General features: G+C 35.2%; 1 protein-coding gene across 1 annotated transcript; it reads right to left on the bottom strand.

Annotated features, from left to right (window-relative positions):
* Positions 1–975: 975 nt before the first annotated feature.
* Positions 976–9385, bottom strand: LOC147545747 (casein kinase 1-like protein HD16). Its single transcript, XM_086638342.1, has 16 exons — positions 8493–9385; positions 6582–6710; positions 6394–6467; positions 6230–6299; positions 6013–6068; positions 4322–4393; positions 4110–4204; positions 3936–4002; positions 3724–3853; positions 3395–3613; positions 3156–3298; positions 2499–2673; positions 2258–2348; positions 1989–2146; positions 1531–1719; positions 976–1386 (listed from the first exon to the last, which is right to left on the bottom strand). The coding sequence occupies exons 1-16, from the start codon at positions 8892–8894 to the stop codon at positions 1327–1329; spliced, it is 2130 nt and encodes a 709-aa protein (XP_086494468.1). The 5' UTR covers positions 8895–9385; the 3' UTR covers positions 976–1326.
* Positions 9386–14849: the final 5464 nt, after the last annotated feature.

Here is a 14849-nt window from a genome sequence, read left to right on the forward strand (position 1 = left end):
ATGCATTTTATTTTCGTATTTAATGGTTAGAAGCAATAATCCCCTAATTGGATCTTAATGAAAAGCATATACTAATACAATATCATTTTATTCTCTTATATGAATATTCATAAAATAGATAATATCCGTATTAAATTCATTATTGTTTTTGTTAATATTGCCAATATCTTAACTTAAACCGAAAAATTCTATAAAATTCTAAATGACCAATTAAAAATAGTCCAAATAGTCGGCCATTTATATGAATATTCATAAAATAGATAACATACGTATTGAATTCATTATTTTTTTTGTTAATATTGTCAATATCTTAACTTAAATCGAAAAATTTCCACCAGAATCTCACCCCTAATTAGGACACTTTATTTAGAATTCACATGGATCTAGTTATTTTAGAGACCATCAAGAAAACTTCCTTGCCAGAAGAGCATCTCAATTCTCAAATGCTAAACTCAAGGAAAACTTCATCATACCGGTTAAGTCTCAATTGAAAATTTTATTCCGAAGTGGCATAAAAAAAATATCCTCTAATTTTTGTATCTCAAATACAAAATTCTTGCTTTGTTTATAATGTGGATGAGATTATTAATAACTACGACAATGCGTTTCAACAACAAAAAAAAAAAAACTATGACAATGCATCTCCTTTCAACAAAAAAAAATGACAATGCATCTTAAAAGACCTCTTGAGATGTCTACATTTGAACATCTTATATGATACTCAAAATTTCCAAATCTTGTGAGCCGACTTGTCCGTTGTAGAAATTGAGAAGAGATTATAAGCAACCATTCTTCTTCTCTGCATTACCTCTCTTGTATAGACATGTTAGACAGAAGATATATACCAAAACATAAAGATCAAACCCAAGAAAGGAAATCGAAAGACTTTTGTAGCCCTAACTTGAAGTGATTTCTCTTCACGAGAGTAAAACTGAAAGCAAAAGAACACATGAAACGAGAATGACCCACAAGAAATTTGATACAGGTTCAACTTCATGTAAATTCAGTTGAAATCGACTACTTAAATAGTTAAACTTAAGAAGATACAGCATACAGCCACCAGATCCTACACTTTAAGCTATTATTCAGCTATTAGGTTCTCCACTTTTATAAGAACAGAGACCAGAGAACAGATGAGAGAGAGAGAGAGAGAGAGAGAAAGAGAGAGAGAGAGAGAGAGAGAGAGAGAGAGTAACAGGTATGACAATATGCAACAGACAATATTTCACCAGTTCCTTATCTTTTACTTTCTTTTCTAAACTACCTTCTGACCAGCTTCTTTATTTCATCGGATCGGATCCCTTGAAATTATTACACGGCCACCGATCAAGAGACAGTACGTCCATAGCACACAGAAGCGAGATAAAGATTTTTACCCCATTTCTCCTGCAATATCACATTAAAACTCTTCATCAGACAAATTAGTAGCTATATCAGTGGCTTAGCCAGCTCTGCTGGTCAATTAGACTGATTCAGGATGAACTGTTAGTTGTTAGGAGAAAGAAATTGGAGAGGTGCGAGGTCATTTACCTTAACATGGGTACTTGGAAATGCTGATGTTCGGAGGGTTTCTTGAGTTTCATCCCCAGGTTTACGCTTCGGAACGCTCAAGATGAGAGCAGTTTGATCTAAAGTAGCTGCTGTTGCAGTTATACGGTAACCATTATCCCAACGCCTGTGGATGCCATCACTTGGATAGAGAAAATCAAGCTCCACAACCTAAATAATACAAGGGTAAAACTAACTCGAGGTGAGAATTGAATTAGCCACATTTCGGAATGTTTGTTTGTATGCAACTCGTGATATCTGACTCATCTGAACGGCTGTGTTTGGGTCCATTTGAGTCAGAAGTTTCAGATTCAGACAAGCCTGATTTAGAGATCGAGAAGAAAAACATAAGGGCCACCCTAAGACTGTAAGTAGTGGGGGTAGGTTCGAATAAGGAATAAATAACGAGAAAGGAATGAGATGAAAGTTGGGCATTAAACCTGGTCACTAAAACCCGCATTTCGGGACATGACAACACCCCATCGGGGTCCAGCAGTTGCCATTGATGTAACATGAAATCCTTCTCTCCATTTCTTATTTATCCACTTAAAAGGAAAGGCATCACTAACTTTGTATGATTGTTGAGTGTACTGGGTCCCTGAAGAAAATTTGAAGGTAAGGAGTTTAGTAATTGAATAGATATCGAGCACCAAATGCCAGAGAAGCATAGCTTCTTCAGTTTGTTCATATGATAGTGTAAGAGACTAACCTTTAGACATCACCACTAGAGAACTCCCATTGGTAGCACCAGCTATAGAGCTAATGTAGTAGTTCTTCTCCCATTGCTCCATAATCCATTCCTGTATTTTTGAAGCATCGAAATGTAAGAAAATATAGTAAGAGGATCAATTCTGGGCCCGCTGATGCAATTGGATGTCTATCCATTGAGTCAAAAAGCGGCAGATTGAACGTGAACTTTAAAAAATGAAGAGTTGGTGAATAAACCATACCTTGTGGAGAAAGACTTGTGAGAGTTCATAAACTTGGGATGTGAAACCTGTTCCAGCATCCATTATCAGTGCCCAAAGATTGGAACAAGATGCCACACAACTTATAAGAAGACCATCTTCATTTCCTCTCTCCACATGTGCTGCTAATCGTGAATCTGCCACATTATAATGGTACCTAGAACAGAAAAATGAACAACTTTAACAACCATTGTTCGAAAATTGGAAAATTGTTTCTTGCTAGTACCTTTTATCTGCCAGTCTCGTTTACAGCTTCTCTTCCCTATAAATGTTTTTCCTAAGGTGGCATTACATGCATTTGACTTGCCCGCACATATAAAACCTTCACTCCTAAGACATGACTATGCAGTTCTATTGCTCTACCTTTCCTATAGACATACTTATATTCACTGTGAATAAAAGCAATTAACAAAGCGCCAAGATTATCGATATAATGATTTAAAACATTAGTTAGAGAGGAAACAGGGAAATTTTAAATGACCAGCAATGAAAGATATTGAGAATCCCCAAATTCTTGCTCTCAACTAAATTCTCGACAGTTTAGTTAGCAGGGATTAGCACAGTAAGACATAACTGACACACTCATCCAGTAAATATGGAATAATGACAAAAACTCAATAAGTGAGGTCCCAATTATACCTTTGTTTCATAGGCATCCTGGCATTGTAAACTGAAATCCATTGTGTAGCAGGAACTCCTAACCGGACCTTCTTCTTAGGTTGGCCATCATCTTCTTCCTCGATGGTCAACCTACCACGTTTTTGACCAACTTGATGAATAATCTGGAAAACATTCCACAAAATTAAATGAGAAACGATACAATTCAAATTTCAAAGCTTAAATAATGAATATGAAAACTTAAAATGACGATCACCAACCTTTTGGGCACCATCTGTATTTATTGGCCTTATTGCAGGATTTGGCGCAAGCAAACCCTCAAACAATGATACTAATCTAGAGTAATTAGGCTCTTCATCAAACTTCATATTCACCACTATGTCAAGAAACTGCCTAAAAGGCGGAGGACAAAAACAACACAGCATCTCAGGAGATGTTGACATCTTTTTCTTGCAGACCATGAACGATTTGTTGTCACCCTGATATATAGGAGGTGTAAGGGCAGTGTCAGAGTACTTGTGACATTGTGTCCCGAAAATAAATTGTACAGGAATAGGCGAACAAAATGTAGTTAGTAAGGTCTCACTACCTGATAACCCTGCCATGGTAACCTGCCTCGATGAAGGAAAATGAGTGTATATGCAAGAGACTCAAGATCATCTCTTCTGCTAGCAGTTCGTCCGAGATGAGCATGAACACCGGCATATCGAACAGTTCCCCTGGAATAGAAAGGGAATCAGAAAAATTATGGAATTACGAATTGTATTCCAAATTATCACAAGAAGGAAATATGTCAATCACCTGAATACATCAGGGCGTTGATCGTATTCAACATGCTGACCAGTAGTACTGTCCCTCCATTTTGTTGCTGCAGGATCATTTAAAGGAACACCAAAAGGATGCCAACAAGGAGTAAGATATAAACTCAGTGGGAAATCGAAATAACTCCACTAGTGATAGAGGAAGTATCCTCACCTAGTCCAAGGTCGACAAGAAACAACTTCTTCTCTTGTGATGTGCCCGGCTGACCAAGAAGAAAGTTCTCGGGCTTCACATCTCCATGCACATAACTAACATTAGACCAGGGTATTGTGTCAAAATAAACACCATATAAGATGATTCGTCCGCTTTTCAAGAAAAAGCAAACTTAAAACAATTTATAGGAAATTAAAAGGAAATAGAGTTACCCCCTTGCATGCATCTTCTCTAAGATGGATATAGCCTCCACAGCGATGCAAGCCACCATTTCTGAGGACATCCTGCAGATTCAAGCGAGCGAAATAAAGTCAACAATCGAATAAAGAAAAAAACAATCCATGAAATAAAGTTACCACTAAATTAAGCCATTCTCTTAACAGTGTACTTGTACCATCGCACGACATAGGAACTACTTAGACTTCGCCCAAATTCATCCCAATTTTAACAAAGGTAATAACCATTAACCACTATAAATATAAGGTAAATATGTATGCGTATAGAAAAACTCACTCCCTTTTTGGTCCAGGTATTAAAGAGAGTGGGGGAGAGTGGAAAGGTGATAGGAAGAAGATAGAAGAGGAAGTATCGCAAGCTCATAGCTGAGATCTTTCAGAGAAATTCATTTAGATCTTATCCAAACCAAGAAATATAACAAATCTGGTGATATTCAACTTTCAACATCAGAAAATTTTGTATTGAAGTTCATACGTTGCCCGTAAGCATATAATTTTCTTTTGGCAGAGATTACATAATGTGTTGTACATGCATCAGTTTCTTAAAAATCGTGTTTAAATTACACAAGAATAACAAATACAAGTGCAGACTTCCCATTCTTTAAGAAAAAGTAAGTTAACTTCTTTCTTTAATATCCACATTAAGGCAATTACCAATGTTAGCGGTGTTCATGTATAATTCGGGAATTAGAAAGAGAGAATCGGTGGGTCGGTGGGATTAAGTTTTCAATGGCTATATAAACTGAAACCCTAGGGTTATCTTATACATTCTCATGAATCTCTTGCGTAACTTGTTTTCTTATCATAGTGGAATACATTGCGCCGTTGTTCGCCGTGGAATAGGTCTCACCAACCGAACCACGTAAATCGCTTTGTATTATGTGTGACTGTTTACTGTTCGATTACTTTTCTTGGTTTACTTGATTTAGTCGCAACAACTACTAGCTTACTATACTTACCTTGTCTCAGTTCATCATTTTATTATGTTTATACTTAATCAAGTCATAATAAAGTAACACTGTAGTCTTTGCTGAACCATATATTACAACTGAAATATCTTCTTCCAAGAATGTTAACCGAGTATTGAAGTTAAAAATCGGGAACCTTTTCCATTTGGGCTGCAAATCTTATGGGCTCCATTATGTAGTTTTGTGGGGAGGTCTACAGTAAAGACTGCTTCAGGGCCGGACATACTTTAGCTACCAAAAGATACGTTTTTTTTGCAAATCTGTTGGGAGAGGATTACACCTGAACGTTTACCCCGGAGGCAGTGATATAAACTCGTTGAAATATTTTGATTAGTTTTTTAGTGTTAGGCTCAGTTTCTATGATTGAAGTCTAGTAGAATTGGACCACTTGGTCTTTTGTTTGTTAGCTATTGATCTCTTTGCTACTCTGCTACTTAACTTACTAATTTTAGTAACATATGATTTGCAATAATATTATGATAGCAAAGTATATAACCCATTAATTATTTTTAGAAACTTGTGTTTTATTTACTTCTTCTGCACATGCAGGTGTCGTTTATCGAACTTACGAATTTTAGCGCCATAAGAAGACCCCTCACCCTATCAAAAGCAAACTACTTCAATGCTTAATATGTATTTTTTTTTAGTTGAACAGACGACATAAATGTTTCAACTGTGTATAGTAATACAGATACTTACGCTTGTCCGGAAGTATTCCATGCATCCCATAAGCTAGGCCCTAACATGTCCATAACCTTCAAACAAATAGATACTAGTTTCAATCGAACAATATTCACAAACGTTTGACAAACTTAGAAATATCATAATCATTGAACATCGAAAAAGAGCAACAAACTGTTAACAGGAGAGTAAAAATATTTAAGAAACTCAAACTGATTTAGATTGAGAACCATACCATAATATAGTAGTCACCTTGCCTCCCTTTATAATGTACTCTAGGAACTCCATGACTGCCACCAAGAGTGCTATACCAAAAGAATTGCATGTCCATATAAAACTAGGAGTAAACAGTAAAATATAATTTTGTTATACAGATATATTAAAAAGTTCCACACATACTTGTAAACTTGCCACTCATATGGAGGACCATAGTTGCAACCTTTGCTGCTTCTATGCTCAAATTTTAAAGCCACCTGTTAAACAATATACAAGAAGAAAAACAATGTATAATAACTAACATGACTCGAAACCGCCCAATCAACATACCAAACTGTTGTTTTCAGAAAAAAAAAATCACTAAAGGGTACCTCCAAGGCATTAGGACCTGCAGCTCTTTCACTCCCACCGGAAACACGTCGACCAACAAAAACTTGCCCAAAGCCACCTTTACCCAACTTCCTCTCAACTTTATATATCGGTGACCCTCCCACCTGAACCTGAAAAACAACCCAAAATATATGAAACAATTCAACATAGATTACAACTGATTTAAGGGAATATATATGGAAAACAGATTGTGATTCTAGGTATCATTCTCTGCCTTCCAGGTATCATTATCAGTAACCAACCAAGTCCTTTATTACCAATAAAAGGAGAAGAATTGGATCGCTTGTATGACGTATTTTCAACATGCATTATTAGATTCATTTAATGTTAAAAAATGACCATAACTAGCTACAAGAAAATGTTTGAATAGATCGTCTTTCACATATATCCTGTCAACCATGGCGTCAAGGCCCTGCTTACCGGTTCAGGCACTACCTTCCAAGCATCTCAACTGGTGGTGTCAGCTGTTCAGGCTACACAATGTACGTGTCGGGCTTATTTGTAACTACGCCCACATAACTAACCCGTACATACCGGTTGAACGCACAGTCCTCTTTATATCACATTTTAATTAACAATTCATTTAAATTTGTTATTCTTACATGACGAAGTTGGTCCGTTCAACGTCTTTACCTACACAATTGTGGAGAAAAAGAATGAACTTTTTACAACCTTAGCTATATAGCTCGAACCTCAATAGATGCCACACATCAACAACAACAATCGTGATTTGGGTCAGTAGATGGTTAGGCTTATTCAATTGCTACAAAAGCTCCAGCTTCAAACACAAAGAAATGTGAAATGTTAAAGGTGGTAGATTGTAGTGATTGTGGTGCTGGTGATAGTGTGATGACAGTGATGATGATGGTGGTGGGGGTACAGGAACAGAATTGTGGCAAAACCATGATGGTGAGTCAATGATGTGAATGAGGACGGGAGCACCGGATCTGAATCACATGATAACATTACACTCAATCAACTTTGAAAGTGGAAACAAATGGATCAGTAGGTACCGTTGCTTAAAATTATACGTGTTGCCCCTTCGGAGATCACCTTATCCAAATTGAAAATCTGGCTTATTATTCGCTAGGTTTGACAGTACCCAATAAGCGAGCAAACAAAATCGTTCTAATCATGGAAACCCCAGGATCAAGACCGTTATTGTCGTGCAAATTCGAACATTTGTTGGTCAAGAGATTTTCGGAGATTCCGATATTTGTGCCCAAATTTGCCGGAGATGACGATGCTAAACAAAGGGTTTGAATGAAATTTATCTAGATCAATGACGGCCGATAATGAAGATAATGCATCTCAGAGACGCGAACAAATCGCATGGTTCAGATTTGGAAGATATTGTAGATAATGAAAGATGATAGGATGAAATTCATCTCGGAAGTGAAAACAGATTGAAACAACATCAAGAATAGAAGGATCAAAATGCATAACCCACAATGCATGAGATTAAACAACTACTTGACTATGTTTTATACCTAGTGTTAGCTTATATAACCACAAAAACGTGCTTAATTTGTTCTTTTTCAAGACATTTCAGATCAACCTAACTACTTCCTTCATCAATTTGAGAACCTACTAGGTTGCATGAAGGATGGAGAGATGATACTTGAAGATCAGTAAGTTCATACCTAAAAATCACATGACAGTACATCATGAAATCACTCCTAACCTCAAAACGAAATCGAAATAAGAACGAAAATCATAATGCATGGCTAAAACTACAAAGATCAAGACTAGAAAACCATAAAAATGGCAGAAACCCAAAACAAAAACAGATTAAAACTACCCAAAAAGATAGAAGGATTTGATTTAACTGCTATTATCATATAATAGTATTTAGCAGAACCCTTAGTCGATAAAATGAAATAAAGTTATACCCTTTCCGGAAAAGGAGCAGTAGTTCCTTCTTCTTCTTGGCCAACAACTTTATTAGCACTCAAACCATCACTATCATCGCCCATAATATCTTTCTCTTTGTTCTTCAAATGATCCCCTTTCTTCTCTTCTCCTCCTTCTTCTTCTTCTTCTTCTTCTTCTTCTTTTTCAGTATTGTTATCAGAAATCACAATAACAGCAGCTTTAACTTGATTTCGAGTTCTGGGTCTTAAAGCAGGAGTTTTCTTACCAACAATTTTTGCAGCTGGCGCCGTTTTGGTTCGGACGTTAGGTTTATTATTATTTAGGTCTTCTTCTTCTTGAAGACCAGTACGTTCTTTACGCCGTTGATCTACAATCGGAACACGGCGTCGTCGACGTACTCCACTACGAAGTTGAGGCATAATTTATCACCATTCGAATAAAGAGGGATTCTTTTATGAAATCCGACCATTTCTTTTATGAACTAGAAACTAAATTTCCTACCATTTTTACAAGATTCTTTCTTCAACAAACCCTATAATCTAGAGAGAGAAATGGGGAAGGGCGATGATTTATTTGGTTCGTTTCCTTTTGTTTTTTAAAATCTAGAGAGAGAGAGAAAGAGACGATATGCTTGAGATAGAGAGAGAGAAGGAAACTAGTATTGCAAAACGTGTGAGGAAGAGAGAGAAAGGAGAGCACCTGGATTCCCACTTTAACACACGAACGAATCGTGGGGCTGATTCAGTAAAACAGTAAAAGGGGAGGTTATTCTTGGCATTTTCTTGGTTTTGACACTTTTTCTTTTTTCGTTTGACTGAGATATTATTCTAACATTTTTTTTGGACTCAAGATATTTTCTGTGTTGTCAACCACGTTTTGGTGCAGTGGTTGGACACTCCCTCGATATTGTCTAGCTTTGACCACCTGACACAGGTACGCGACTCGAAGGCACCACGAACCTACTCAAAAGGTCTCGGTACTTACTAAGTTTGAGCGTATACTTGTAGCCCAGTTTGCGGACACTCTTGCGAGCAACATGAGACTATTACACCCACTTAAGCCTATGAGATCGTGGAATCGAGTCTCGGTAGAAGCAGTCCGCAATCAAGATTTATTTCAATGACCCTATGTGGGGTTACTCGTTTAGAATTTTTGTCGGATCTTTAAAATTTTTAAGAACTTTGAAGTTTGGCGTTATTGATTTGGACTTTTTATATGAACTTCGAAATTTCGTGATATTGGAACATTATCTAAGACCTTTGAAGTTTAGCGTTATTGGTTTGGAACTCTTTTTAAGAACTTAAAAGTTTAATGTTATTGCTTTACAGTTTTTTAAGAACTTTGAAGATCCAAAATCATGATGTATTGCATATTATATTCATGATGATTCAATGTCATTGAAATGTAACTTCGCTTGAAGCCCAATCTCAAAAAAAAATAATAAAAAATAACTCTAGGTTATTTTTTGACCCGTGACATTTCTTTTCAACCCCCTATTTTTTTATTTATTCGAAAATGGCTATTTTAGTTTAACAGATTACTTTTTCATTTTTCCTATTACTTTTCGTCTAAAATTAATTCTCATTTGTTCTTTCCATCTTCTTCGTCAACCGTCGGAGACTTTAATAATTTTGTTTTGTTTCTTTTACTTCCCATCCTCCCTCTCTAACCTCCTCTCTCTCTCCATTTTGTTTTCGGATCCGGGAGTAGCTCTCAAATTATGAGACAAAAAAATAAAAAACAGAACGCTAAATAGAAGGTCGGACACAAATTAAGGGCCCCAAAAAATATTTTTGTTTTCTTCGATAAACTCTAGTATTTTTGGTGGAGTAACATGTGTGTCATTATTCAAGTAAAATGAGTTTTGTATCGCTGATGATGTCTTTATTAATGTTTATATAGTGTTACCTTTTGTACAGTTATTTGAATGCACAACTCTTTTTTTGATGATTTTTGCTAGAATAAGAAACCATTTCACATTTATGTTCATAAAGTTTTTCTCAGTACGATAGTAGAAAGAAATATGTGGAAAATTTGCACGAAATTCATATTCGTAACGAAGATTTTACTGTAGTATATGATAAGTACTCTACTTGACAATAGGCCACACTACTTTGGGAACACAAGAAAAATATTTGGCGTACAAATGTTGGGATGGAAATTTATGTCTTTTTGTTTCTCCAAAGTCCCCCGCCGCCATTTCTTCACCGCGCATGTAAGAGTCGACTTTTAATATTTTTTCTTCAGATCTTTCGATCTCCTCCTCCTCCCACCACCACAAATACCCACCACACCCGACTACCACCACCACCGATTCTCTTTTTTTTTTCTTCCTTACTCTATCTCCTTCAATCCTCCTCCTCTCTCTAATTGTCCAGGTAAAAGAGATAATTCTCTTAGCTGGAACGACGATCTGATATGGAGTGTTGCCGAACAAGTGGTCGGGGTTCCAACAACGGAACATACACGCACATGTGTTATATATAACACATATGAGATAGAGGGCGAGAGAAAGTTTATATTATTTTTCTTCAACATTTTTACATGGGATTTTTTTTTTGTATCTCCAAACAACCAAATATCCCAAGACAATTTGATTATTTGCAACTCCTCTAGTGAATGACAAATAACACTCATCAAACAATGAAGAGAATTATATATAATTTCTTAACCCACAGTACTCTGTGTTTTATTATTATTTTCTGATATTATTGATACAACTGCTTATCTATACATTTTAAATCGTTGTTATACAAACATTTGTTACTTTTATAATCCAACTTCCCAGTGGCGTACCCCCGCTAGGCAGGTGATTTTAGTTGGGTTTGAAAGTTTTTCTAGAGGCGTATTTTTTAATTTCCACGCTGCAATAATATATTTTTGGTCGTCGGTTTGGAAAAATAAACAAAAATTTCGAAGTACAAAGACTTTGCCATATATTGGTCAACTTTAGTTGACTAATTCTTTTTCTAATTGTTAGAAAGAAACAATTTTGAGTCAAATGTTTTTTGCTTTCATTTTTATTCTCCACAGCTCCACCATCATTTTTTATCTACTCCGACAATGGTGGTTGTCAAACAACCATTGCAGACAACCTTCACTATTTTTTTAGAATCTTTCTTCTCCTCGTTCCACCACTTTCGACCACCATCATTGTTTTATTTTTTCCTTCCTCTCATTTTCTCTCTTCTCCTCCCTCTCTCTTTTTCTTTCTCTTTCTATTCGTACTCTAGCCGATGTTCGACAAAAGAATCACTGAAGAACGACACTGGTTTGGGAGAACTCCAAACCAGATTAAATAAAGAGAGAAATAGAGAAAGGATGAAGGAGAGAGACAGAAGATCGAGGACAGAGAGAATATAGAGGAGAGAGAGTAGTAGAGAGAAAAGAAGGATAAATGAAAGTGGTGATGGAAGGAGATAAGAAAAAAAAAAGAGGAAAAATGGTGTTGGTGGGAAGATTTAGTGGTAGTGGTGGGCGGATTTGGTGGTGGTGGTGGCCAGATTTGGTGTTGGTGGTATGAGATGGGGAAGATAAGAAGAAGATGTCTTGTTCCTTTTTAAGATTTTGTACTCCGAGAAATTCGTCAAAATTCACATCTTCCCTTTATAATTTTCTACCCCGCAAAATATTTCTTATTTTTTCGAAGCGCCGCCCTATTTTCTTCAACCTCTAGTTATAAATGTGAGATTTCTCCTTACAACTGACTAATATTGTGATGATCCAATATCAATATTGTCTTTGTTTTAGACATCAAGTCCAAACTCACATGTATGAAGTTTTTTTATTGGCAAAGACTCCAGGAGTTTACTATAAAAGCCTCACATTTACTAAGTTTGAGCATTCACCGATAGCCCAAGCTCCGGAAACTATTGTGAGTGATGCGGGACTATCACAATCAGTCGCCCTTAGCGAAGAGTTGTCATCGGCTATGGTACTATTTGTGACGTCCCAAGTCTTAGTAGTTATCAATATTGTTCCCGTTTTAGACACTTCATGTCCAAGCTCACATGTACGAGATTTTGTTCTAGGTGAAAACTCCACGAACCCACCCAAAAGACCTCGACATTTTACTAAACTCGAACGTTCACCTATAATCCAGGTTGCAGACACTCAGGCGACGTGCGACTATCACAATTACCCTCTCCCACAAACAAAATGGATTACCTCAAGCATATACTATCTCTTACTTTTGGGTCATATAATAGTTTTTGCCTATTCATAAATTTATACAGATTCAGATAAGGGAGATAAACTCGTGGAAAATTTCACTATTTCTTGTAAGTAAGAGACAAAAAAATAGAAAATGAGATATAAAATAAATAAAATAAAAGAAAATTATAATCAATCTATATATGTGATATGATCAACTACATACCTCCAAAGGTCTTCTCCTTTCAAAATTGTTTTCTCTGTGAGCTTGCAAGTATATTTCATCTCGAAGTGCTTTACAAAATTCCATCTAAACCTCTTTTGCAATTACAAGATTTTCACAAAAAAAGAAAAAACTCTTTTTCCCTTATAGTATTACTTTGGTCAGGAGAACAAACTTAGTAATGTGAATCATTCCTAAATATATGTGAAAACATTGACGAATTTCTATGTTTTTAGATTTGATAATTTCCAATTTTAACCTATAAATATGGCAATTAGTATTCCATTTAAGTGCATTGAGTATTTTTATCTGTCAAATGATAAAATAATTTATGGACCTCTGTCAAACATTATACTGGTTATAGAATTATATGGTAAGAATTCAATGTCTTCCATTTTTAGCATATGGTGTCTAGAATCTACATTTATTTTAGTTGGGCCGGCTAATTAGGATTCAACGAATCAGTTCAATTGGAGATTACAACTTAGAGGGTGTTTGATTTTTTAGCACTTAGTAAGTGATATCACTTGTAAGTGCTATGGCGTTTGTATTCTATCATTTCTAAGTGCTTGATTTTTATTCTTATTTTAATTCTAGATGTCATAAAATTGAGAAATTGTCTATTTTGACCTTAAAGTATATATATATATATATTAGATTTTCTCCCTTATTCATTATGCTCGCGAGTTTGGATACAAGAAAATTACGGTTCATGAATACTTTGTATCGAAAATATTAATCTCAAGTAATTAAAAATAATGAAGGAGAAAGAACTTACATTGCATTATGGAGTTCGTGTGGTCCCATGATTAATGAAGGAAGAGATGTGAAAAAAATTTAGGAGAAAGACTTAGGTGAAGGATGTGTGAAGAAGGAAAAGAGCCATTGATGAAGTCATAAAAAGATTTTTTTACTTATCAATTGTTTAAGATTTTCATTTTTGTTATAGTTATGTTGGTAATTATTATATTCGAAGAAGGATAAAAATGTTTTTTTTTAGCACTTAGAAAGTAAGTGTAAAAAAATAAGCTCCAACTTTGAGCTTACTTTTTTGCACTTACTTTCGCCCCACTCACAAGTGATATTCACTTATTAAGCGAAAAAACAAACAACCTAAAATTGCCGGCCCGCACTTATTAAGTGAAAATCACTTAATAAGTGCAAAAATCAAACACCCTCTTAGAGTTTCACACAAACAAAATCAAACCAATAAAGTGTTTAGATTTAATTTTTTTTTTTTTTTTGTTGAAAAAGTGTTCAGATTTAGTTGATATAGTTTAATTGGGTTCACTGATTCTGTTCAACATCTAAGGATATATATCACCAGTACATAAAATCTCGTGAAGGTATAACTTGTAACCAGTTTATTTGTAATTAACTCTATATCAGCTAAATGAGACGATTTAATGGAACAAACGTTAACACGGTTTCCATCTTGGAAAAGATTATATTTGTCAAGGTAGTATTTAAATTACTACCTTTATATGATGCCAATGAGTGTTGAAATTAGTCCTATAACCTTTTTATACCGATAATAAATGAATTAGATCATACTATATAGAAATCTCATAAAATGAATTAAAACATCCAAACTACCATAAATTATCAATACACAGTACGACATTGATACATCAACACGATAATCTAAACTCATAAACAATCATACTAAAAAATAGTACAAACCCTAAAAGACCATGAAAATAAATTCTAAATATAGAAAAATAAGTCACAGAGGTAAAACAAAAATCTACTCTAAAATAACTAGACCGCAAAGATGCAAAACCAAACGAATCAGTGACCCAATGTATAGTAAAAATCAATTATTTAGACTAATAAATAAAATCAAACAAAATAAATATATCTTTACTAATCACATCGCTCATTAGGATTTAGCGAATCAGTTCACTTGGAGATTACAACTTACAGTTTCACACAAACAAAATCAAACCAATAAAGTGTTCAGATTTAGTTGATTTAGTTTAATTGGGTTCACTGATTC

Source organism: Eschscholzia californica, unplaced genomic scaffold (assembly GCF_041429995.1).
Source record: "Eschscholzia californica isolate CP2 unplaced genomic scaffold, dmEscCali1.0.p SCAF_4, whole genome shotgun sequence".
NCBI classification, from domain to species: Eukaryota; Viridiplantae; Streptophyta; class Magnoliopsida; order Ranunculales; family Papaveraceae; genus Eschscholzia; species Eschscholzia californica.